At 43.7% G+C, this 25,124-nt stretch overlaps 4 protein-coding genes across 13 annotated transcripts in view; 3 read left to right on the forward strand and 1 right to left on the reverse strand.

The window, feature by feature from the left end:
* The first annotated feature begins 2,300 nt into the window (after nt 1-2,300).
* DDX5 (DEAD-box helicase 5) lies at nt 2,301-9,678 on the forward strand. Of its 2 annotated transcripts, none has more exons than XM_012578456.5 (13): nt 2,301-2,499; nt 3,871-4,036; nt 4,185-4,281; nt 4,366-4,499; nt 4,622-4,687; nt 5,118-5,259; nt 5,335-5,495; nt 5,646-5,818; nt 6,000-6,110; nt 6,311-6,372; nt 6,452-6,511; nt 7,761-7,985; nt 8,517-9,678. In XM_012578456.5, the coding sequence occupies exons 1-13, from the start codon at nt 2,492-2,494 to the stop codon at nt 8,900-8,902; spliced, it is 1,791 nt and encodes a 596-aa protein (XP_012433910.1). In that variant the 5' UTR covers nt 2,301-2,491; the 3' UTR covers nt 8,903-9,678. The 2 variants fall into 2 exon arrangements, with proteins under 2 accessions (XP_012433910.1, XP_012433909.1); XM_012578455.5 differs by having other exon boundaries at nt 2,367-2,523.
* Nucleotides 9,679-11,256: 1,578 nt separating this feature from the next.
* Nucleotides 11,257-17,503, forward strand: POLG2 (DNA polymerase gamma 2, accessory subunit). The gene is made up of 8 exons (XM_002194622.5): nt 11,257-12,530; nt 12,925-13,072; nt 13,211-13,316; nt 13,690-13,863; nt 14,761-14,901; nt 15,720-15,800; nt 16,391-16,491; nt 17,304-17,503. The coding sequence occupies exons 1-8, from the start codon at nt 12,020-12,022 to the stop codon at nt 17,467-17,469; spliced, it is 1,428 nt and encodes a 475-aa protein (XP_002194658.2). The 5' UTR covers nt 11,257-12,019; the 3' UTR covers nt 17,470-17,503.
* On the reverse strand, nt 17,058-23,276 carry MILR1 (mast cell immunoglobulin like receptor 1). Of its 3 annotated transcripts, none has more exons than XM_030287484.4 (9): nt 23,110-23,276; nt 22,973-23,017; nt 21,864-22,151; nt 21,330-21,614; nt 20,758-20,871; nt 20,248-20,343; nt 19,349-19,411; nt 18,945-19,001; nt 17,058-17,373 (listed from the first exon to the last, which is right to left on the reverse strand). In XM_030287484.4, the coding sequence occupies exons 1-8, from the start codon at nt 23,150-23,152 to the stop codon at nt 18,952-18,954; spliced, it is 984 nt and encodes a 327-aa protein (XP_030143344.4). In that variant the 5' UTR covers nt 23,153-23,276; the 3' UTR covers nt 17,058-17,373; nt 18,945-18,951. The 3 variants fall into 3 exon arrangements, with proteins under 3 accessions (XP_030143344.4, XP_030143341.4, XP_072793071.1); XM_030287481.4 differs by having other exon boundaries at nt 18,945-19,004; XM_072936970.1 differs by lacking the exon at nt 20,758-20,871 and having other exon boundaries at nt 18,945-19,004.
* The window catches only part of PECAM1 (platelet and endothelial cell adhesion molecule 1), a 44,945-nt gene continuing 37,124 nt past the window's right edge, over nt 17,304-25,124 (forward strand). For all 7 annotated transcript variants that reach the window (XM_030287448.4, XM_030287449.4, XM_030287451.4 and 4 more), the window contains exons 1-3: nt 17,304-17,441; nt 19,571-19,658; nt 20,983-21,093. In XM_030287448.4, coding sequence (XP_030143308.4) covers nt 19,643-19,658; nt 20,983-21,093 — 127 coding nt within the window. In that variant the 5' untranslated portion in view covers nt 17,304-17,441; nt 19,571-19,642. The remainder of the gene's footprint in view (nt 17,442-19,570; nt 19,659-20,982; nt 21,094-25,124) is intronic.

A 25,124-nucleotide genomic window follows, 5' to 3' on the forward strand; every position in this document is an offset into this window, starting at 1 on the left:
TAAAACAGTGCTGTGAGCTCCAGCAGCCCACGGGTGTCATTCGTCGATCCAAATCCAAGTGCACACACCACCTCAGGAACACAAAAGAGCTTTTGTTGTGTGTAAGCAAACACAGATCAGTGCTATCGAAACTAAACTAAACACAGATTTTAGTTTGCTACATACACAGCTCTGCAAAACTGTGTTGATTTGTTTCCATGTGCTGGCTCTAATTAAGAGAACATGGGAAAAGCAATGATGTTTAACTTAGGAGGGTGGAACAGAAAAATGAGGAAGTTTTTTTACAAAGGAAACTGAAAGGAGTTCCTTGCAGACTTAACTGCGTGTAGACAAGGCAGGGACTGGGTTTTTGTTTAGTCTTTTCAAATATTTAACACCTTAGAAAGATTAAACAGCACAGTAACAGGAGCCACAAAGTTATACACAAACAAAACCAAATTAATCTGTGTCAAGATAAATGCAACAGAACAAGAAAAGATAATTCATTTTTACAGCGTTTGCAAAAATTTTTTTTAGACTCACCAGGAACAGGAAGCCTGTACGGTCAGAAGGTGGAGAGTGTTAATAGGGGTATTTGGGGACAAAAATCTTTCACAAGCCATATTAAATAAGTAAGTCTCTACTGAAAAAAACTGGGGGGATTCCTCTACTAGAAATTTGCTGGGGTAATATTAACAAAACCAGTCAAGTTGGAGTGCTATTGAAAGAAATAATTAATTACAACAAAAAATTGGTTGAGAAAGGTGGAATTCCAAATTGCTGGGGGTTGAACAGCTTTAGCTATTCATAAACAAAATAAACCTGACTTAGGTGTTACTTTTGAGGACAATATCATGCAGACCTATAGTCTTAGCAAACCTTGCTCTATTCTTAGCAACAAATACTAAAAATTGCTATAAAGTAATACACAACAGATCAAAAACACCTTTATACTTTCATTATGTAGATCTGTATGAGGTCCAGATCTTAAATGCTGTGAATTTCTTGTCAATAAAGGAAAAAAATGGCAAGGATAATTAGAAGCATGGAATCGCTTTAAAAGGAGGAAAAAGTACACTGCAGCTTTGGTTTATTATAAAGTAGGTGACTTAGAAGATATTAATGCCCACAAACAGTATAAATAAACAAAAAGTTATTACTCATCATTTCTACTAACTCATTGTTTTATGCTCCTTATTCTTATCCAGCAATATGTTGAAAACGAAAGTAAATGTTTTTCAGGTTGCATACACTGAAACTGTAAAATACATTGTCATGGTATCTTTCAAGCTAAGGGCTTAAATAGAACCAAATGTGAAGAAATGGCCATCAAATACAGTTATTTTTGTCCCAGAAAAGCCTTAAAGCACAGATTGCTAGAAGGTGGGAGGATATAAACGGGAAGTGTTGTTATGGCACTTCTCCTTCCTTATGTTGTTTTCATTTCTTCCCTCTCTGCCTGGAGCAGGTGGCTGCGGGTGTTTGTGCTTAAAACTTTAAGTCCTGTTTCTGTAAAGCTTCAGGTCGCCTGACACTGGCCTGGCAAAGCCGGTGGGTGAACAGCAATGTCCACTTGGGGTATTGAGTGTTTTTATCCCATGCCTTCAGAGCAGCTTTTCAGCACCACTGCACCTCACATGACCTTTGACTCAGGTTACTGGCTCTGGTGTGGAATCTAAAAACATAACACTGGTACTTTTACAGACATATGCTTATAAATATTTCTGTTTATGTTTATAAACATTTTTTAAAAGGCAATGAGTAACAGCATAAAAGAACTAGCCTGAGGAGGTTTGATGTTATTTTGCATCCAGCTCCAGGATCTGCACATCTGGGTCCTTCCGAGAGCGAAAGTCACAGGTGGGCATGGGGCCAATCTACCGTGAAGTATCAGTTTTTAGTTAAAAGGTTTATGAGTTAAAAGCCTGGGCTCATCTCGAGCTATTTCAGGAGGATTTTCAGAAACAGATCTGTGAGAACTAGGGGACTGCACTGCGGACATCAGGGTCCGGCTCTGCCCTGCCAAAAGCGTTGAGGATCTGAGGTGCGTTCTGAACACGCCGGGAGGCCGCAAGCCTGCACTTATGGAGGCTGGAAGAGAGAATTCTCCATTTCCATTTCCGGCCCCCTCAGGCCGGGATGCCCTCAGCCAGAACGAGGCTCCCGCCCGCATCGGCCCCGCGCAGGCGCGGAGGGGGTGGGGCCGCTCCCCGCGGGGAGGGGGGCACTTCCGGCCGCGAGCTCAAAGCCGCTCAGCCGGGCGAGCCGCGGCCACGCCCACAAAGGGGCGGAGCCTCGGCCCGGCTCGGGCCGCTTACATAACGGCGGGGGTGGGGCCTGCGCGTGCGTCACGCGCCGGCTCCCAGCAGCCCCCGCTGCGCCCTATATAACCGGCGTCCGCGCGGCCGGGCGTCCACAGTGAGTGGCCCCCGTCAGCGGCGCCGGAACTTGTGCAACCCTTCGCCACCCGCTCTAAGTGACCGGAGTCGCCTCGCCCACCGCCACCATCGCCATGCCCGGGTATTCCAGCGACAGGGATAGAGGGTGAGTCCGGGGGCACGGCTGGCGCCAGCCGCCGCCAGCGTCCGGACTCTGAGCCTGCCCGTAGGGCTCTCGGGGTTGTTTTTCAGACGTTTTAAGATGGCGGCGGGGCGGGGGTTCGGCCCTGAGCCCTTCCCTCAACGCTCCCGCCGCGAGGGTTGGCAGTGGGGGAGGGTATCGGGCTTTTTTAGGCCACCGACTGTGGACGATTCCTTCGCCTCAGAGCACCCCTCGCGGGTGTGCTACTGCTGAGAATAGCGTGGGGGAGTTTTAAATATTTTTTTTTCCTGTTGGGAAGGAAAATATTCGCCCCAATCCCCTGGGGTCGCCCCCTCCCAGTACAGACGGTCCCTGCAGAGCCCGATTCCCCCCGCTGGGAGCGGCGGGCGGGCTGGAGGTTTGTGGGTCAGTGGGTTGGCTGTGCCGAAGCCTTGGGGAGCTCTCGCCAGGGCGGTTCCCTCCCTTCCCTTCCCCCTCCCGAGGCTCGGGCTGTGGCCGGCAGGAGCCGGCCGGCTCCGCTTTGTGTTGTGTAAGCGGATGTTAATGGCCGGCCCCGCCATGCGGTGGCTGAGGGGAATCAAAATGCCGGCTATGCTGCTGCTGCCGCCTTTGTTCCTCCTCCCCCCGCCCAGCCCCGGCTCTAAAATGGCAGCGGCTGGAAAATGTGGCGTAGACAGAAATGAGAGACAAAGGAAACAGCGCTGGCAGGAAGCAGCGGCCGCTCGGGAAGCGCTGTGTTCTGCTGGGAAGGATCGTTCCCAGTGCCCGCCCGGCCAAAATTGGGAAGTGATCGGGGCGGGGGAGGGAGCCCTGCGCTGGGATCCAGTGCGCGGCTCAGCGCGGCACCGATCTGCGCCTCGGGGCTTTCGAGATCAGCCTTCTCCGGATGGAGGGACTGAACCTGAAGCGCTAATAAAGCGCATGGCCTCATAAAACACCGTTGTTAAAAGAAGTTTGTCTTTTGGGACATGCAAAAGAACGCTTTGCAGGAAAGTTATCTCAGGGTTTCGTAACTACTACTGCTTTCAGTAATAGGACTGTCACTGGGACGGGAAACCATTTTGGTCGCGGGGTAGTGCCAAGGTTTTAATGCTTGTTGTAACTTGCTGTTCAATTGCATTGTATGGAAATAGGAAAGACACGTTGTCTTAGCTTGTGAGTATGAATTGTGGCATCTGTGGCTTAAAAAGTATGGTTTTTAAAGTTCTAGTGTCCTGAAACTTCGGTTTGTAGAGTTTCTACATCTAAATTTTAAAGTTAATGGGTGTACTGCAGAGATAGTGGTGAAGTTGTTCAGGAAGAGGACCAAAATGTTTTTCTTGCATTCTATGATGTGTTCTTCTTGCCTAGGTTTGGAGCCCCTCGTTTTGGAGGAAGTAGAGGTGGACCTCTCTCTGGGAAGAAATTTGGAAACCCTGGGGAGAAGCTTACAAAAAAGAAATGGAATTTGGATGAGCTGCCCAAATTTGAGAAGAACTTCTACCAAGAACATCCGGATGTAGTTAGACGTACTGCGGTATGTACCTGACCTGGCTCAAGCCAAAAGTAAACAGAAAGTGCAAACATGTTGAGGGTCATGAGGTCCAGCAGGCACAGATGGGGTAACTTAAAATATAACTTTGGTATCAGAGCTTATTTCCAATAATGGGTGTTTCATTTTGCAGCAAGAAGTTGAACAGTACAGAGCGAGCAAAGAGGTCACAGTTAGGGGCCATAACTGTCCAAAACCAATTATCAACTTTTATGAAGCAAACTTCCCTGGTAAGTGAAGACCAGTTTACTTATTGTTCTTCAGACTGGATTAGGGCAACATCTGAATCTGTATGTTTAAATTTTCTCTTCAAGCAAATGTTATGGAAGTAATTCAGAGGCAGAACTTCACTGAACCAACTGCTATTCAAGCACAAGGTTGGCCTGTTGCATTGAGTGGATTGGATATGGTTGGAGTGGCACAGACTGGATCAGGGAAAACACTCTCTGTAAGTTTTGATTATAGCCTGAAATACTGCTGGATTTCAGCAGTGACAGTATGGCCTAGCCTAGCACAGGGTGAACACTTCTAGGAAGAGATTGTAATGAGATTTTTCTTTCTTCCAATCAGTACTTACTGCCTGCCATTGTGCATATAAATCATCAGCCATTCCTGGAGCGAGGAGATGGACCTATTGTGAGTATTCCTAATTAAAAGGGGATTTTAATCTAAGGATTTTATTTTACAGTCTCAGTTGGTCATGCTCATAAGTCTGCATAGCTGCAGTCTGCTTCTCTGGGTGAATAAAGTGGTTCCCTGTTGGGCTAGTTTCCCAAGCAGAGTCTATAAACTCCAATTGGGTTGTCCTCAGAATAGTACAGAACAGGGTTTGATTTTGGGTTATATTATGGAAATTGCTATCTGTGGAAGCTAGTGACTTTCAGGTATCTTTCACATGTTTCATCAGTGTTTGGTAGTAGTTAAGATACCAGGTAACTTGGTTTGCTGGTTTGGCTACTTAAATCTACTTCAGTCAATCTGGCATTGAACTTAACGCTCAAAATTTTAAGTCTCAGAGTAGTCTTCCAATCGGTATTGAACTAAGATATGGGCATCCTGTTTCCAGTGTCTTGTGTTGGCACCAACCCGTGAACTGGCCCAACAAGTGCAGCAGGTAGCTGCAGAGTACAGCAGAGCGTGTCGTTTGAAGTCCACATGTATTTATGGAGGTGCTCCAAAGGGACCACAAATCCGTGACCTGGAAAGAGGTATGGATCAGCCTTGGTTCATCTGTCTGAAGGAATGGGGAAACTGCTTCAGCTGATGGGACTGCTTGGTTTTAGGTGTGGAAATCTGCATTGCAACACCTGGAAGACTTATAGACTTCTTAGAAGCTGGAAAGACCAATCTCAGGAGGTGTACTTACCTTGTCCTTGATGAAGCTGACAGGATGCTTGACATGGGATTTGAACCTCAGATCAGAAAAATTGTGGATCAGATAAGAGTGAGTATAAATAGTTAATGCATTTATTGCTATGGCAGATGTAAACTACTGCCCACTACTCTTGATAAAGCAAGGGTGGGTAAGCCTGGGTTTTGGTTGGGCATTTAACTTAACCCTGTACTGATGTTTCATTGATCTGATCTTCTCTAGCCTGACAGGCAGACTCTGATGTGGAGTGCCACATGGCCTAAGGAAGTGAGGCAGCTGGCTGAAGATTTCTTGAAAGAATATGTGCACATCAACATTGGTGCGCTGGAACTGAGTGCAAACCACAACATTCTTCAGATTGTGGATGTGTGTCATGATGTAGAGAAAGATGACAAGTAAGTAGCCCTTGGGGGCAAACCATTCAGTGTTTTCTGACAGTTTTACTTAATGAACTGTGACATGAATGCCTTATTTTGATAAATTTTTGACATCAGTCCAAGGCAACTTGACAAGAAATCAGTTAAACTTGTACAGTAGAAAGCAGTCAAAGTTCTAACCATAATCTCTTAAAAATAGGCTTATTCGTTTGATGGAAGAAATCATGAGCGAGAAGGAAAACAAAACAATTGTTTTTGTGGAAACCAAAAGACGTTGTGATGATCTTACCAGAAAAATGAGGAGAGATGGGTGAGTAGTAGCTGGGACTTGACTGAGCAGCCCCAATAGTCCTATGTGTGCTCTTGACACCACAGTTAAGAATCAAAACTGTCAGAGTGACACAAGTTGTCGGCTAGAATGCCTGGACTGGAATTTGCCAGTAGCCCAGTCTTTGACTAATGAAACCACCAAAGGAGTGTTCTTGGGTCAATCCAGTTCTGTGTTTTCAGGTGGCCAGCGATGGGTATTCATGGTGATAAAAGTCAGCAGGAGCGGGACTGGGTTCTAAATGGTGAGTGTTTCAGCAATTTCTGCAAATACCTGATGTGTGCTGCTTAAGGAAAAAAATTGATTCACTTCTTGTGTTACAGAATTCAAACATGGAAAAGCACCAATCCTGATTGCTACAGATGTTGCATCCAGAGGTCTAGGTTAGTAAAACTCGTAATGCCAGTTGCCCAAAGCTTTTAAAGAAAGTCTATTGCTTTCTTTAACCTCTGCATTTTTCTAAGTTTTCTTCACATAAAGGTGCAGTCTTTGTGGCAAGGCCTAGGCATGACAATCGGAGGACTCGAGGGGGATGGAGGACTAGTGGAAATGATCGGCTGGCTGCTTCCAGTCAAATAGAGAGGTGAAAGCTGAGAGCATTGTGTGCCAGTAATCTTCAAAAGGCAAAGATCATCCTTTAAACTACTCCCCCATAAACTGTTCTCTCATGAAATAAGCAGTTTCATTCACAGTTCACTTTGCCCTGGTATTTCTCTTCTCTCCATGCTTTGCATGATTTGCCATGGTGCAGTACTGTTAGTTTTGTGCATACTGTCTGCTGTGATCTGTGGGTCTTTGAATTTCAGTGAGTTTTTTGAAATGTTGAAGAACATAATTTTAAACTTCAATGTTCAATGAAAATTTTTCAACCATGAAATGGAGAGAGCAGCTTTAAAATGTACTAAGCCTTGTACAAATTGGTGAGTACTGGCACATGAAATCTGAGAATAAAAGTCCACCTCTCACTTTAACAAGTGGGGCAGGAAAGCAATGGCTTTTCAATGCCTTTGAAAGTCGAAGTTCCTCCACCTATACATAGTCGTCATGTCGAGACCTGCCAGAGAGAGACCCATTCTCAAGTGAACCCTGGCTTCTTGGAAGCGCTTGCCTAGACAAGACACAGTGCATAAAAACAACTTGGTGACTTTGGGGGGACAGGTATGTTTTACTTGCAGCTGCAGTTCAAAGGTCTTGGCAAGACGAGCAGTGTGGCCCCTTTTTTTTGAGCTTCTAATGAGTGTGTATGTGAAGGACCTTGTATGTTTTTACTCTAAGGTCCTCAATTGAGCACATGAAGAGGCTGCTGTGAGCTTTAGTGGCCCTACTGCAAGAAGCTTTCAGATGTCACTTGATGATTTGTAAAGGGGACACTTGAGTTGGGAATGACAAGCAATTGCACACTCCTTATGGTAAGGTTTTGGATCACAGGGTGGGTGCTGAGAACGGGATCAGACGGAGTGTGCGTAACTTTTCTCTTCCACTATGCTCTTGCAGAAATGGATGATTCTAACACTGTTCTTTGCAGCCATTATTCTCTTTAAAATACTCTTGTCTAATGTTTATCTTCGATTTGGCTGTTGTGGTGTGCAAAACTTTGTACCTCGCTTTTTGCCACACTGCAACACTTTACAGATGTGGAAGATGTGAAATTTGTCATCAATTATGACTACCCTAACTCCTCAGAGGACTATATCCACCGAATTGGACGAACTGCCCGCAGTACCAAAACAGGCACAGCATACACATTCTTTACTCCTAACAATATTAAGCAAGTAAATGACCTCATCTCTGTGCTTCGGGAGGCTAATCAAGCTATCAACCCCAAATTGCTGCAGCTGGTTGAAGACAGAGGTTCAGGTAAGGGCTGTTCTTGATCTTGGTGCATAGCTTCCTCTCAGAACAAAACGGAAACTTCAGATTCCACCTCAGGCCTCTCTTCAAAATAAAGGTGGAAGGTGGTTTAATTGCCAGTTACTGTGACTTCAGAACGTGCTTATTAACACAAAACCCAGAAAACAGTACCCAAATGCTCCCAGCCTATGCTGTGGTGCACCTATGGCTAGGGCAAGCCAAAGAGGTGCTTCTTACTTGCCCTGAAATAAAACACTCTGGACTCAGTTTTGTGGCGTTTTTTCCTATGGCTGGGAAAGAGAGATGAACCCAAGTGTCCTGCTGGCAAGGTGAAAGTCACATTTTGCCTTGAAGCCACAATTTGTGTTAAGGGGTGAGAGTGTATGACTCCTCAAAAGTAAGACAGCTTTAGCTAACTGGAGTCCAGAAGCACCTGGAAAGGTGTTATAGTAGGTTTGAGTTGTTGGGACAAAAAGTAAATGCTGCTTAGCTGAAGAGCTTTTATAATACATGTAACTGTCTTGTCTCTTTCACTAGGTCGTTCCCGAGGTGACCGACGTGACAGATACTCTGCGGGCAAAAGGGGTGGATTTAGTAGTTTTAGAGAGAGGGAGAACTTTGAGAGAACCTATGGTGCGCTAGGCAAGAGAGACTTCGGAGCAAAAACCCAAAACGGGGCTTACAGCGCCCAGAGTTTCAGCAATGGAACTCCTTTTGGGAATGGCTTTGCAGCTGCAGGCATGCAGGCCGGCTTCAGGGCCGGCGGTAACCCCACAGGAGCGTACCAGAACGGCTATGAGCAGCAGTACGGCAGTAACATTGCCAACATGCACAATGGCATGAACCAGCAGCAGTATGCCTACCCTGCCACTGGTGCTGCTCCTATGATAGGTTACCCCATGCCCACAAGTTATTCTCAATAACTTAGTGTATTTAAATGTCTCAGTTTTTCATAATTGCTCTTTATATTGTGTGTTATCAAAACAGGATAGTTATTTAAGAAATGGGAAATGCAGAAATGACTGCAGTGCAGCAGTAATTATGGTGCACTTTTTCGCTATTTAAGTTGAATATTTCTCTACATTCCTGAAACAATTTTTAGTTTTTTGTACTAGAAAATGCAGACAGTGTTTTCAAAGTAAATGTACAGTGATTTGAAATACAGTAACAGAAGGCAGTGCATGGCCTTCCAATAAAGATATTTGAAGACCGATTTTTCTTTCAGATGACAATTTTCTCAACATGTGCACAACTTTACATTATTGAAATGTCAAATGTTTTTATATTAAATTCTAGAAAGGTTTCTCAACTGTGTCTGATTAAACATTTAAGCTTATACAAATACCAGCCTTGCCTTGATTGGGCTAGATTGCTTAGCATGGCAGGCTCTGCTTTGATGGGGAAGAAAATTTAAGCTGGCTTCTAAGAAAGTATTGGAAGCAGTGTTCTTCCTTGTCTTACTAGTGTAGGGCCAGTTCTTGGAAAAGATCAAAACTCTGTAGTGGTGTTGCTAACAAGCTGCTACAAGCGTAGGAAGCTTCTGCAGCACCGTAACCGTCGCCTTCACATGAGCATATGTGCAGACCAGGCTTGAGTGTTGTGTACCCACAGCTGCCAGGCGTTGTGAGTTAGCATGCAGGCTTCTGAGCTTCAGAGAAATGGGAAGATCTTAGTATTAAAACTTCAAATTATACTTAAACTGGTATTGAGCAGTGATTTCTTTATGGAGGTGGTGGGAGGGAAGTGGGCTGTTGATCCATGACAAGACTTCGTGCATTTTTTTTTTTTTAAGGACTTTTAATATGTGCAAATGACTAATCTCAAAGCACTGCCCATGCTGAGTGAAGGAACAGTGTAATTTTTGATCCTGGGGTTAAAGTGCTTAATGCTTTCAAGCGTGGTGTATTTAAATTCCAGTTAATACTAATTTTCAGTTCCTCTTGTTTATCAGTAACAGTCATGAGTTTTATGCTGAACAACAATGTGTTCAAGGTTGAATCTACAAGATCATGTTGTTTTGAACCTGAGTTGTTTTGTGCTTAGGATCTTTTTGCTTAGTCTGTGTTCAGTCCTTGATTACTTGTCCTTGTTTCCCTCTGAGGCTCAGCTCGTGATGTTCTTTAATGCAGCCTGATCTGCCTCTTCGGTTTCCTCCTTTCCTGTGCGGTTCTATCGCTTGACAGTGTTTGTGATCTTTCACTCCTGCTTTGAGAACTCCACCTGGAGGCTTTGGAACTGCCCCACTGCAGTCTAAAACTGCAGGTGGCAATGTATTTTGGGTTTTGTTTTTTGGCGGGGGGAGTAGGGGTGGGGATTTTTCCTCATTTGTTTTGGAACAGTGCTCAATGTCACCAGGGGTGAAAAACAAGGAAGGTAGCTTATTTATCACTGAAGTATGACTTAACACCTAAGTGTCTAGGTTAGTGGCCTGAAACAAAATACATTGAAAAGCCGGTTTTGTAAAGGTTTTTGTGGGTTTTTTTTAGTATTAAACCAAAAGTACATTTATAGCTTGTGAATTAAAGTTGAGAGATGGGAGTCTTTAACAATGATGCAAAATCTAAACTGCAGAAAGAGGTTTTCTCCGTATATTTTATACTCTTTCCAAAAGACCCTTTGTGTGGGGCAGTGTTTACTAACGAGGAAGATGTAACATTTGCACATAAAATAATGAAAATGAGCTCTAAGCAGCTTTGACATTACTGCCAGTGCTACTCTGTGAGAACTAAACTTGCCTGCCGTTCTGGTTCAGGCGAGAGTAGCAGCTCCTGCCGCTGACCCAGTGCCCTACTAAATCGGCTGTCAGCGCCGGGCCCGGGGGAGGGGGCTGCGGGGATTATCCCAGCCCGAGCCTTCGGTGCCTGCGGCTCGCGGAATGGCTCCTGCCTCAGCCCCGCCTCCCGCCCGTGCTGCAGCGAGTGTGGAAATTTCCACTGCGCCACCCGCGCGGGGCCGAGCGGCCGCGGGGAGCCGGGGCCGCGCCCGCGCGCTTGGCAGCGGCTCCGCGGTGCCGCCCCCGCAGAGCTCTGCCTGCTGCTCTGTGTGCGTCGGGCGCGCTGCTGCCCCCGCGGAGCTCTGCCTGTGCTCTGTGTGCGTCGGGCGCGCTGCTGCCCCCGCGGAGCTCTGCCTGCTGCTCTGTGTGCGTCGGGCGCGCTGCTGCCCCCGCAGAGCTCTGCCTGCTGCTCTGTGTGCGTCGGGCGCGCTGCTGCCCCCGCGGAGCTCTGCCTGCTGCTCTGTGTGCGTCGGGCGCGCTGCTGCCCCCGCGGAGCTCTGCGCGCTGCCCCCGCGGCGGCTCCAGAGCGGCTTTTCCCCAGGAACGTCCCGTGCAGCTGCAGCGTGTTCGGTGACAGCGAGGGCAGCGTCTGCCCCCTCGTCCCCTTCCCAGTCCCCAGCGCTGGCCAGCTCTGGACGTCCCTGTCCCACAGGGGCAGGCCAGGTGTGACCCCGGCACGTGCGGCCTGGTTGCTCTCTAGAGAGCTCTGTAGACGGGTTTGGTTATAAAAGAGACATTGTTTATTCTGCGCGGGGCTCAAGGTTGATTCTGGGTATCAAGCACACCAAGGGGTAAAAAGTTACATCTTTTTTTACAGTAAAATGTACGAGAACCCACCTATTTATTGCATATTCTCTGCCTACGCAATTTATGTTTATTTGTGTGGTGTAAACTTACCCAATACTTGAAACTAGCTCCTTTATTAAGCAACTTCTATTGTAGAAGTTGCCTGACAGCATTAGTTATGTTTACAAAAAGCGAGAAAATTCAGCTCCGAGACGTCAATTCCTTTAGCATCAGTTATCTGGCTGCATCATGACGAAAGGTTAGAAGATCAGCCTGGGGACAGAAAATTCCCCTCGGACTGTCCCTGACCTTCGGCCCGCGGTCGCAGTGAGGCCGCGGTGATTTCATTGCGCATGCGCGACTGCCATACCGCCACCGCCCCGCTTCCCGCGCGGGGCACTGCGCGTGCGCAATAGCTACCACGTCCTCCCCACACACTGCCCCCCCTCCCCTCGCAGCCCCGCCGTGAGGGAGCGGCAAGATGGCGCTGGGCTCCCGCCAAGGCTGCCGCTGGTGCGGCCGCGCCGCCCTGGGACAGCCGAGGCGGCGGCGAGACCCGGAGCGGGCGGAGCCGGCCGGGTGCTCGGCGCGGCCGTACTCAGAGGGCGGCGGTGCTGCCGAGGTGGCGGGCGGGGCGGAGCTGCTGGAGGTGTGCTGGCGGCGGCTCTTCCTACGGGGCGGCGCGGGGCCGGTGCCCTGGAGCGCCTACCTGAGCGGCCGCCACCCCGGCTTCGGGCCGCTGGGCGCCGCGCTGCGCGCCAACCTGGCGGCGCAGTGGTGGGACTCGGCGCTGCCCGTGCGGGAGCAGGTGTTCCCCGTGGACGCGCCGCTCCACGGCCCGCCCGGCGCTCTGCGGGGCGCGCAGGGGCTGCGGCTGCTGCACCCGGAGACGCTGCGCGAAGCCCTCCAGGGATGCGCGCAGAGCCCCGGCGGCCCGGCCCTGGAAGAAGTACTGGGGGCCGCGGGGCTGCTGCGGGAGAGCCTCCTGCCCGGTAGGTCCCGGGCGGCGCCGCTCAGCCTGCACCCTGCGCACGAGCTTCTTGCTGCGAGCGAAGCAGCTGCATTCAAGGGATTTTTCCAGCTGCGCTGGTGCGGTGGGAATGTTCCTTCTGTAGGCTGTGAATATGTGTACTTTTCAAGGACCTGACCAGCACAGGTGGACAGCGAATATGCTCCCTGTAATTCGGGGAAAAGCGCATTAAAATCAATGCGCCCAGAGGAACCAGCCTGCTGAGGCCATGTCTGTAAAGCTTCAGTGCTAGTAAAGATAGTGGGACTGCATGTACAAACAACACATCTATAATATGTGCTTCATTTGTTCTTGGTAGAGTTAAAATATTAGAAACTTTCCTGTGGCCACTAAAAACAGGGCTTTGTGTTTTGTAGGTGTTCTGGCACAATATGTCAGCTGCTTAGAGCTGGTGAACAAAAGACTGCCCTGTGGCCTCGCTCAAATTGGAGTGTGCTTTCATTCTGTTCCAGAAAGTAAACATTCTGTTTCAGGAAATGAACAACACAACAGAAACCTTACAAGGTAGAGTAATAGAGGAGTTAATCCCTTATAATACCTAAACCAACTGTTTCATTTTTGGATTATTTTTGAATGCTGTTTCTTGCTTTTCCCCTGTTATTTCCCAAGGTGTTAACTTGCTGCCCTTGCTGTTGTTTAAAGAATAGGCGAGAGGACCACATCTTTGCTTGCCTGGTTTAGTTCTCCCAGAACTGCAGGACAGTGGCTCGATTACTGGCTGCGCCAGAGGCTCCAGTGGTGGAGAAAGGTAAAAGCAGAATATCCATGGGGAATCTTTGCCTGCTCCTTTATGTCTCAGTGGGGGAATAGTCACCCTGGTTGGTTTTGTGGCCTCACATTGCTGGCCTGTTTTAAGTGCATTTCTTGTGGAAATTGAGAAGCTACTGAAGTTGATGACAAACCTGTTTACTAGTTTATAACATGACTTGCAGAAAGGCAAATGTTTTGTGTTTGTCAGTGATGTGAGATGGAAATGCCAAAAAACAACCAAGAGATTTGGGCTTTAACTTATAAAAACCTTTTACTGAAAATCAGAGACTTCAGTTTGCATTGCAGACTCGTTTTTTGTAGTTGCTGTGGGATTTGCAGTAGCAATCACCTCTCATACCTGTTATTTTCAGTTTGCTGTAGGCCCGTCTAACTTCAGCAGCAGTGACTTTCAGGATGAAGAAGGCAGGAGAGGATTTAAGTTACATTATAGCTTTCCTTGGGGGACAGAAACAATAGAAACGCTGAAGAACCTTGGTGATACTGAACTGCTACAGCTGTATCCAGGAGAGAGATCTAAATTACTTGTAAGCTTGACTGTATTAAACATCTTTCCTGATAAAGATGGTAATGTGTGAGAGAAATGGATTCTTTGCTGATCCAGTTGCTTAGCACATGGTTGGCTTTTTATTAATTTGCTGCAAGAATAGTACAGTTGATACTCTGCACTTAGACCTTTATTTTCAAAGATGACAAAATAGTGTTTGGTACTTTTTTTTTTTTTGCAAGGAATTCTTCAGAGTTAGAAATAAACCCTGTTGACAAGACAGCTGTTGTCAGTGCCATAGCTTTTATCTGTATCTGTGAATAGATGGAAACACAAACTCAAACTTTGTTTTGCATCAAAAAGAGCCTGTAAATGTGAGGAGTCTTCTTTCTTGCTGTAGCTTGTTCACTTTCACATATGTAGAAGTTTTTGTAGATTATTGGGTTATAAAAATGGCTTTATAGAAAAAGGAGGGATGGACCAGAGGCAAACCTCTCCACTGAATATGTTGAAGAGGGACAAACCTAATAAATGGCAATGTTTGGAGTTAGGTTGAACAAATAAAACCAAAGTAACTTTCTATTTGTAACTAGTAAATTGCAACTTTCTCCTTCTCATGACAGTCCTGTCTTTCCTGCTTTTGCAGTTTATTTCTACTAAACTCGGTTACATAGGGATTTCTCAGAATGTGGGGACTCATGGTCACTTGGAAGTAATCTACAAACCTCCAAAAGAAAATGCAGAGTTTCAAGTGTATTTGCCATAGATATAAATTTATGATCAAAGTGGCAGAGCAAGAAACGAATCCCATCTTGCCCTGACCTGCTTTCCCCACTGTTACAGCCTTACCTGGTTACAGATACACTAAGATTGCTGGTAATATTTTAAATAAATGTCTATGTTTTAGATGAAATAAGAGTGGGTTTTTTCTCTTCAGGGCCGAGATGGAAGGAAGAATGTCATCCCTCATGTTCTGTCTGTGAGCGGGAATCTGGACCGAGGAGTGTTAGCGTATCTCTTTGATTCTCTACAGGTAGTTGAGAATCCATTAACAGCAAAGAAAAATTCTCAGAGAAAGGTAACTTCATGTAGAAAATGTCAGAAAATAAGTAAACCCCCCCCCAGACAATGTGGTAAATTCAAGCATGGCACTGTCTCCTTTTCCCACGTGGCCATCCTGATCCCTTCCCAATGGGGGCAGACTGAACCCTTTCACTGGGAGCACCAGGCTGGCCCAGTGGCACAGCCCCTGTGGTCCCTATCACCCATATAAACAATTTTTCTCATTCTGAGGTCCCCTTTTCCTGCTTTACCCTTCTCTCTGGTCAGTAGGTAGGATCTTGCCATGCAAGTGATGGAATTAAGAGAAATTAGAATGTAGCTGCAGTTTGTGGGAAAGAGCAATTTGTCTTTTCCAGCAGCATTTGAAAGTGGCTGAGAAGAGTAGAGAAAATGGGTCACAGGTGGTAATGGGGCATCTCCCCAGGGACCACCATTCTCCCCACTTTCTAGAGTTTGAGTGCTGGCTGTCAGTGCCTGTTATTGAGGCAGTTGTTTGGTCTTTAAGAACAGGCAGTAGGCTGGATGGGAGCTGCCTGCTGGGCTGTCTCTCATCACCCTGACTCCATTCAAGGTGATGGAACTCTGCTAACAAATCTTCATCTCTTTTCTGGAGCTCAGCCAAAATAGAATAATTTCTGCCATGTGAATGTAGGTGGACTGTGTGCTCATTACATAAAATACAGCTTGCTTCTAATTCAAGATTTTGTGCTGTAAGAAAATTTTTGCATGTTTAGAACCTTAATTTAATTTTTTACAAATTTCTATTTCCTAGTTCTGTTTAGAATTGCATGATAAAGACATTTAGTAATCTGATGGCTTTTGTAAATTTATTAGGTACTTAAGCTTCATCCTTGCTTGGCACCCCTTAAAGTGGCCTTGGATGTAGGAAAAGGTCCAACGACAGAGCTGAGGCAGGTATGTTGTAAGAGAGTATTTCAGTCTTGAGCATTGACTCTCCATGTAATCTGTTACAATTCAGACAATGTTTATATTGAGAAAAATCATGCTGCTGCTTTGACTCCTGAAGATTCCTGGTTGTGCAGAGTTCGTGGTGCTCCTACTCTTCAGCTTGTGGGTCACAGCCAAGTCAAAAGAATTCACTGCAGACAGTTCCTTACGTGAACACAACTGCTTTTGGTACAATAGAGCTGATGCTTGTCCCATGCAAAATTAAGGAAAATGAATAACACCATCCCTCTCAGCTTCTTAATATTTCAGAATTACCTTAAAGCATGAATACATGTTCAGAAGGATTTTTTCTAAGTTTTCATTTAAGTCAGTCATGAAGTCCCTGTGGAAGGGAGGAAACTTACACTGGCATGTTTTTAAACAGAAGTGGAGACAGAACTGCCAGGCTGCTTTCTGATTTGAGATTATTTCAGCCAGCAAATAAACACCATCTAGGAAAGTTAATACCACACTTGTTAAGAGCTTTAATGGTTTCTTTGTATTGAGTCTCAACCCTCAAAGTCTGTGTTTTAACTTTTGTTTTTAAATGAACACAGGTTTGTCAAGGACTGTTCAATGAACTGACAGAAAATGGAATTTCTGTATGGCCAGGTTATCTGGAAACTGTGCACGTGTCTCTGGAACATCTTTATACAAAGTAAGGAGAAACAGTCTTTTGTAAATTAAGCTATGAAGGTCAAAGATGACTTTCTGTGAACTGCTGTAAATATTTCTTTTTTCACTAGGAAGTCACTGAGTACAGTTACAGGTGTGGATCTTGTACTACAGACTTGGATTCAAGTAGTTTATTATGAAAAGTATATATCAGCTAATTTTTAAAACTCATGTAAAAAACAAATTTATCCAGATGAATTATTAACTTGCAGAACTGTTTCCCACCTTCACCCATGTTTTTGCATCTGGTGTGATTCTGTGTTTAATTCTTAAGCACTCTTTCAAACAACACACTGTGTCTAGTCTTGAACTTGACAGTTCTTCCAAGTCTGGAGCCACTGCCATTAGTGATGGGATGGAACTGTTTGTGGCTATAAAACAGCTATTCCATTTGGGGGTTTCGTTATGATTTGTTGATCAGGAGTGGATTGGGGCATATGGCTCCTCATGTCAAAGCATCTTGAGCATAGTGATGAGTGTTTTTTTCTGAGAGAAAATAAATGCAATTTCTTGTTCATGTACAGTAAAATGAAGTCAGATAAATTCTGCTTGTAGAAAAATATTCCTTTAATAGGTTACTAAATAAGATTATTTTAATATACTAAAGTAGCTAAATAATTTGAAGAACTGTAATCAGGAAAGCCTGGAATGGCAACAAGAAAGCTGGAGGTGTCACACTGGACTTAGTGCAGTATAGCAAAACTAAATATATACAGTTGATGGTCATTTGTATGTAAGTTATCTGATTTTTTTCATGCACCAAAAGCAGTAACAGGTGGGTTCTTCTCTCTGCAGGTATGATGAGATGAGTATTCCCTTCATGGTCTTGATAAGTGATGGCACTCTAGAGAATGGAGTGGTCCAGCTGAGAAGCAGAGACACCACCATGAAGGAAATGATGCATATTTCCAGGCTGAAAGACTTTTTAACTAAGTATGTTGCATCAGCCAAAAATGTGTAAACTTAAACTTGTTGAATAAAAGGATTTTCTTAGACATCTTTGCCTGAGCTGGTTTCAGCGTTGTCACGGACTGAGTGGTTTCTCTGCAAACAGTTCTGCTGAAATTGCATAATGCACCTGTTTTCTGTCAAATCTGTCTTCCAGGTTACATTGGAAAAAGGGAAGAGAAAACTTGTCCCTTATTAGCAAGGCTAACCATATTCTTGTTTATGTCTTTGGGTTTAATATCATAATGAAAGTGCTCCATCCTAATCTAAAAATTCAGCTTTCATCTGTATTGCTAACACAGTTGTGATCTCTGCTGGAAAATGGTATTTTATGTAAAAGATTTCCCAATCTTAAATATTTTAATAACATCAGTATCTTTGTACTGTTTGTAGGAATGTGTTTTAGTCACATGGCTTCAGTTCTTAAACATGTAAGCTACTTATCTTGCACTTGATAAACATAAAAAAATCAGAAATATATTACCAAGAGTAATAGAGAAACAGATTTAAATATTTTTTGACCAGTATTTTTTGTGGACAAAATATCTGTGTGTACAAAATGGTGGAAAAAGATCAATGTGTGATCGTATTTTTCCTCTACCTAAGCACAGTGGTTAAAATCAGATACAGGACTTTGCAGAGATACAGAACTGCGTGTTTCTGATATTGTCTAGATTTCCAGTGCCTGTACAGTTTGTTCAGTCCCTGTATAAAGTGCAGCAAGGCCCATGGCCTCTGATAGTCATCAGTGTCATGAAACACAAGAACTTGCCTTAAAATCGTCTTCTACTAACATGGTGCTCACTTAACTATAAATGAGTTATTTGTGACAGCAATAAGTATAGAGTATGTATGCTAGATATAATCAATGTTAGCATAATGTGACTTACTGAACTCATGGAATTCTAAATAAGCTGGCTATGGCATGGTATTAAAACAACCCAGCAACATCTTAGAAATAGCCAGTAGCAGGATACAGAATTCATTTTGAAGTCATCTGTCCCAAAATTAATTTTAGCAATCTCTCCCTACTCTGAGAGCTGAAGTATGTTGAACTAAGAAATTACCATCCTTGCAGGTACGTAGAGGCCAAATACAGATCCTCTAGTGCCTAAGAGGGATGTTTTTTCTTTTTTCGTTACACTAGACAAAAGCCTTTTGGTTATCTTATGTCTGCAAACAATCCAGTTTCTACGTTAGCAAAATTGTTAAATGGTCAGGAACTTAAATCTATGTGAAAGCTTTACATGTAATTCTAAGTTTTATATGTTTGTTTTTTCTCATAAGTTGAAATCCTTAGATATTATGGCTCAGAGATTTTGCTTCACAAGTGAACTACACTGTCTGTCTATAAACTGATTAGGCCAGGAAATTGGTATCTAAATATCATCTCTTTATATGCAGCTTGCTGGAACTTAGCACATTTGAGGGCTGAAAAATTCTTTAAAAGTATGTGATTAAGTTAATCAGAAAAAGATATAATCATACCTGGTACTCAGTCTCTGATGAGGATCTTTGAATAGACTGTAGAACATGCTCTCTTCCCTGCTAAAAGCCAGAATAACATAATTCATAATTGCTTTCTTGGTACAGATACACAGAAGAAGAATTAACATTACATCAGTAATGTGGTTACTAATAACATCTGCATGGTTTCATAGTGAGGCAGTGAATTTGCCATAGGATGGTTTGTTGGGGTTTTTCTTCCTTCTTTCCCTCCCCTTCCTCAAAACAGTTTTAATGTTATTTTAGTTTTTCCATAGTAACAAAGCAATTACTAAGCAATTTCTAAGCAATTTCAAGCATTTAAGCCCTGCCTCCACCCAGCAAAGTTTCCTCAAAACATATTTGTGTGCATCAGATATTCCAATAGTACAGCTTGAGGTTTTCACCTTTTTCCTCTTCTCTTCTTATAATGGAGAAGTTCATGTATTCTTCTTCTGGTCTAAGAGGCTCTGGATTAAAGATGATGAACAGCAGTTAACTCAATTACAGACAACTAGAATCAGACTTTTTTTCCTGTAATTTTGAAACAAAGCAGTGAGATTCCATACTGAATAGAAATCATGAAGCATCCATGGGCCTTATCAGAACTCTTCTCACTGTCCTTGCAGACTGAGACCTGGCACAAGCAGCTGCACAGCACTGAGCTGACCCAGCAGGGCAGTGAGAGCTCTATCTACTGCATGAACAGGAAGGCAGGTTTGTTTGGAGACAGTTACTCCATTTGGATATTTAGAAATTGCAAACAATGCCTTTGCTATTTGTTTGTTTGGGGGGCGGTTCTTATTCCCCTTGAAAAGAGGCATTCACATTCAAGGCAAATATATAAATGTGCAAGTTCAGGGCATTGTGGCTGTCAGGTAACGTCTTCTTTATTTTGTGTTTTCTGCAATTCAAGTACTAAAATGTCTTAACATAGGTCAGTTGCTTTGTTGTCACTTCATAATTTCAGTTTGAATAGACTTTGAATCTTGCCAAACTCAAGAAGGATTGAATAAATAACTAAAGTACTGAAGAAATTTGAACAGAATGCAGGAGCTATGCAAGTTTTATTTTGCTACAGCTTCATATAGCTCACTGTTGTCTGTTAGTAAATGGCCATTACACCCTTATTTATTAAGACCTCAGTTCATTTAACCAGCTGCAGTTTTGGCTGCATGGCTGTCAGATGATGGCAGCCATGGATTCTGAGGGATTTCAAATAATGCTTCTGCCAAGAGGGTCAGTAGGTGTCCCCTTCCAGTACCTGAAGAAATGTTCCTGACTGCAGGGGGTTACAGGAACTTACCAATCTCTGAGTATATGACTTCATTTTCAGTATATGACTCCTCTGCATTCACTGTTGAAGTAAGGCCTATTGAGGGCCTGGTAGACTTAAATTTTTCTGCAAATTGTAAAAGAAAAATGTGTTGTGTGTATTTATATGTAGATATATATAAATATTTCTTAGAAATAAACAGTTTCAATGTATTTTTTAATATTTGGAGATCTCAGGTAATGTAATTTTCACAATCAAAATTATTCTTTAACCAAGGGCATTTTAATAATTTCCAGTGTTTTTGTGCATTACATTAGCTGTTGCTTTGCCTCCCCCACCCCAGATCTTTAATCTAAAACACAGCTCAGAGATTTGGCCTTGTCAAAGTCTTGTTTAGCTGCTGGTGCTGCTTCAGAGGAGATTCAGCACCATGATAAAATACCAGGAGCTACTCTACTGAAAACGTGATGTTTACACACTGAAATATATTGACAATATAAATGACCTTTGGAATAAGAAACAGATATGCAAATAACTCACTTGCTTTATACAAAGGAATTATGAAAAATGGAATTGCCAGAGCAAGTCCTATTGCAAGTAGTAGCAGGATCAGCCCAAGAGAAATTATCAGGGGCTGAGAATGGCTTCTCTCTTCTGCCAAAAAGAAGGAAAAAAAAAAAAAAAAAGGTGTTTATGCAATCAAGTATTGTTTCATATTTTAAGTATTTTTTGTAAATTAAAATCAAGACTTTAAATTTTTTTCAGCTTTTAGATTAACTGGGGTTAATGTTACTGTACATGAGAGTCCCAAGGGCTCTGTGCCCCAGCAGAAGGAAGGCAGCTTGCTGCAAGGTGGACCAGGGGACTCTTGCAAAAGTGAGTATTTTACAGACATTTTCCATGGTCACTTCAACTTCTAGTGCAATCTAGGATGCATGGAATTCTATGGTTTTGCATTAATTTTAAAACCTCGATTTTTTAATTTAAGAAATTGTATTTTGAATATCACATTGCAGGATCAAAATATTTGGCTAAAAACTTGCATAGTTAAAACATTCTGAATTTTGTGTGCTCCCAGTTTGCCAACAGTAGTAACCTCTTTTCATTCATACCTGCTAATGTAAAGTTGAAACTGTTGCTGTATTTTGTATTATTGGGAAAACTGTTATTTGCTTTGCATTTATAGGTTCCAAAGTCACTAAGGGAATTGATAAATAGAAGAATCACAGCTGCTTCCCTCTTCTGCATTGTCTTTTGGGGAGAAATGTTTTGTGTTCCTTTGAAGAATAGATACGTGATGGGAAGGGATCCGTTCTCTGAGAAACAGGACAGGGTCACATTCTGGCCTTTCTTTGCCCGAGAGGTTGGTGAGCTCAGCACTGGTTTGGAAATTGGCTCTGTAGAAAGAAAACTGAAAAGTCTGAATCACAGAACACAGGACAAGCTCCAGGCAAGACTAGGAGAGATGTAACAACACTGGCAAAGGAGCTGGGCATGGAGGATGGAGGGGTTGTGAGCCCGGGCAGGAGAGCACTGCCAGCTCCTGAGGTAAGAGGAGCAGTAAGGTTCAGCTCCTCAGTCAAGGAAAAAAATGGCTGCGTGCCCCTGCAATAGCCAGTGCTGGGAAGGTGGACAGCAAGACATACCTAAGAGGGTGAAGTTGAGGCTGTTGCTGTATTTTCCACCACTGGAGTTGTTATACTCAGCTTTGCACTTGTATTCCCCAGCATCGCTGGCAGAGCTGATGGTCAGGGTGAACAGTGCAGGGCTCAAGTCTGACCTGTTTAAAGCAGATACCTGCTGGTTGTGCTTGAACAGTGCATATCTAACAGGTGGAGATCCAGGCTCAGAGAGGCAGGAGAGGGTAACATTCTGCTTCATCACCACATTCAAAGTCCCCTGAACCAGTACAAGCTTGGGATTGGACACCATCTCTGGAAAGAAAAAACTTCTGAGTGAGTTGACTCCACCTATGACCCAAGAAAGCCCCAGATTTTTCCCAAAATACGTTGACAACCAAGCTATGCTTATTTGTGTTGAAATGGGCCATTATACTTTTTCCACCTCTGATAGCAGGCAGCTCAATTACTTTTCAAAACCAGAATGCAGCTTCACACATGATGAAAAGTGCCTGTATTTGTGCAAGAGGCACAGCCACAAAAAGTCCACTGATGTGTTCAGATGAGCCATCAACAATAACTTTGAACTACAGCAGCAGTTAAAATAATGGAAGTATAAAAGATTAACTCAAATATTGTGGCGTACTAATTGTAGGAGAAAGTAACCTTATATATTAGTTGAGAGGTAGCATGTGAACCTGAAAGCAAAAACAGTATTTTGTTTGTGGCTGTCTATTAACACACAAAACTAACCTTGTGTAAGTAGATTGAACATATGAATAATAGCAGTAAGGGCCTTGATTATCTCTCAAATTTGTTTCCTTTCATGATCTTATACAAATGAATTTGCAATAAAAACCTGTCTTTCCATAGGAAATGATGAACTAATAATGACTAAAATAAATTACAACATTTCTGTGGGGGAGAAAGTGTTGTAACAAGTTAAAGCAATTTTGACTTTATATACAGGTCAGCAAAGAGATAGTTAACTTTGTATAGAAACTTTTAAACTGATTCACTGCACAGAGAGGCAAAAGATTTAATTTAGCATGAAACTTTTGGACATTTTTAAATTCCTCCCCATTTGGCTAACAGTCAACCTCAGCACATACCTCAGAATCAAGAAGAGAACCTACCTTTTTCATTTGCAGTAGTTTTCTGTATCTGCTGAGACATTTGAACTAAGAGAAGAAAAAGAAAATCTTTCAGATAAGAAACAATGGTTCTGCTTTAGAAAGATTTGTAGTATGAAAGAAACATGTCCTTAGCTTACAGTAGGAAAACAGCAGAATTGCAAGAAAAAGCATTTTCTGCATTCTGGGCAAGAGAGCTGGTGGAGTTACATGGCGGAGATATTTCTTCTGAAGGAGATGGAGGAGTGGCCCTAGGACTTGAGGAAGTTCTAAATATGGAAACTGTGCCAATCAGTGCTAATCTTTATTCATGTTTCTGTGGAGAATTTTGTCATATTTAACATACATTCAGCTTATGGCAGGGAGAAGAGCAGTGGGGTGGGGAGCAGCAGCTGGACACAGGTGGATGTTGTGAGCAGCAGTTTGGGACACAGGTGGATGTTGTGTCCAGCTGTCCTGAGACATGTCTGACATGAGCAGCAGTTTCTCCTGTGGGTTGTGTGGTAGAGCCATCCTGCCCTGCGGTTCAGAACCAGGGAGTCACTGAGGGTGGAAAAGGCCTGTAAGAGCATTGAGTTCAACCATTCCCCCAGCACTGCCAGGTCAGCCACTAAACCCTGTCCCCAAGTGCCACATCTGCGTGTGTTTAAATCCCTCCAGGTGATTCCACCACTTCCCAGGGCAAACTGTGCCAATGTCTAACCTTTTCCATGAAGAAATTTTTCCTAATATCCAATCTAAACGACCTCTAGTGCACCTTGAGGCTGATTCCTCTTGTCCTGTCACTTGTTGCTTGGTAGGAAAGACCAGCCCCCACCTTCCTCCTTTTGAATAGTTTTTCCAGCACTGTTCTGGGAACAGTGTTCTGTTCTGTTCTGTTTTGATCCATATCAAAGAGACATATATTTGCTAGAGATAGGGCAAGTGATAATATAGCTGAGACTAAGGAAGTAGGTGGCACTGAGTGTGTTTGTAGCAGCAATATAATTTCTAAAAAAACAGTCTAAAAAAGTCTAAAATCTATAGAAGTTTTAAGATGATAATAAGTATTTATAGCTAGCCAGCTTGTTAAGAAAATATTTAGTTGAGCTTCAAATATTAAGCTATAATGAAGTGAGATCTTGTATTAGAATGTACAGATCTCATAAAGAATTGGAGTTCAACAGTACTGCATAAACAAACCTGATGACTAGTATGATGAAGTAATCAGTAATACAAAGCTACATAATGACAGGCTCGGCAAACAGATGTTTTTTCCTCTGGGTGAAGTAAATCAAAGTCAGCAATGCACGGGCAATGCCTTCTGCAGGACTCCAGGCCCTGTTGTACAATTGCTTACACAAAAAAATACTTAATAGCAATCCTTGTTTTATTTCTTATTTCTTTCTTTCCACTTACTGAAGGCAACAAAACAAGCCCTGCAGCCCTTCCCTGGGTCATGCAGAATCACTCTCCAATCCTTGGATGTTGCAGCATTGCAAAATTTCCTCACAGAACGTTGTGTACACTTCCTTCCTCCTCATTTTTTTAAATTTTGGAGGAGGTTTACTTGTTTGGGTTTGTTTTCTTTTAAAATTTCTTTTTAGACAGTCTCCACCCTCCTCTCAGAAATGTTTCTGATGTGGAAACGCTGTCAACAAACCACAAGAGCAGAACATCTTTTCCCAGCTGTCAGGAAGCACGTATGAAAATGCAGCTGTGGCAGGGAGGATGGGGCTGTTTGTGCATTTTGCTGTTGTGGGAGCCTGCTCTTGTCAGAAACCTTCACAAACAGCCCTCAGGAGCCCTGGCTGCTGGTGCTCACCTGCAACCCAATGCTTTTTCTAAGAAGCTGTGTGGGTAAAGGGGAATAGTAAAGCAAAGGAGCTGTGAATTTAGCCATACCTTCTAAAAAATAAACATTTAGGTCTCACCAGAATCTCTCATGTATAGCAGCTTTCATGGTGTGCAGGCTCCCTCAGGATGTTCAGCCTGAGTGTCCAGGGAAGACAAGTGCTGGTCCAAGCCCCTGGTTTCTGTTTGGAAGTGAGAAGTTTTCTTCCATCTGGAGTGTTTTCAGGCAGAACTGGATATTGCCTTTGGACTAAGAGGATGTTGGTTTTTTCAGCATGTATACAGAGTTTTATAGCAGCAGTAAGGTACTGTGTGAGCTTGG

Source organism: Taeniopygia guttata, chromosome 18, assembly GCF_048771995.1.
Source record: "Taeniopygia guttata chromosome 18, bTaeGut7.mat, whole genome shotgun sequence".
NCBI lineage: Eukaryota > Metazoa > Chordata > Aves > Passeriformes > Estrildidae > Taeniopygia > Taeniopygia guttata.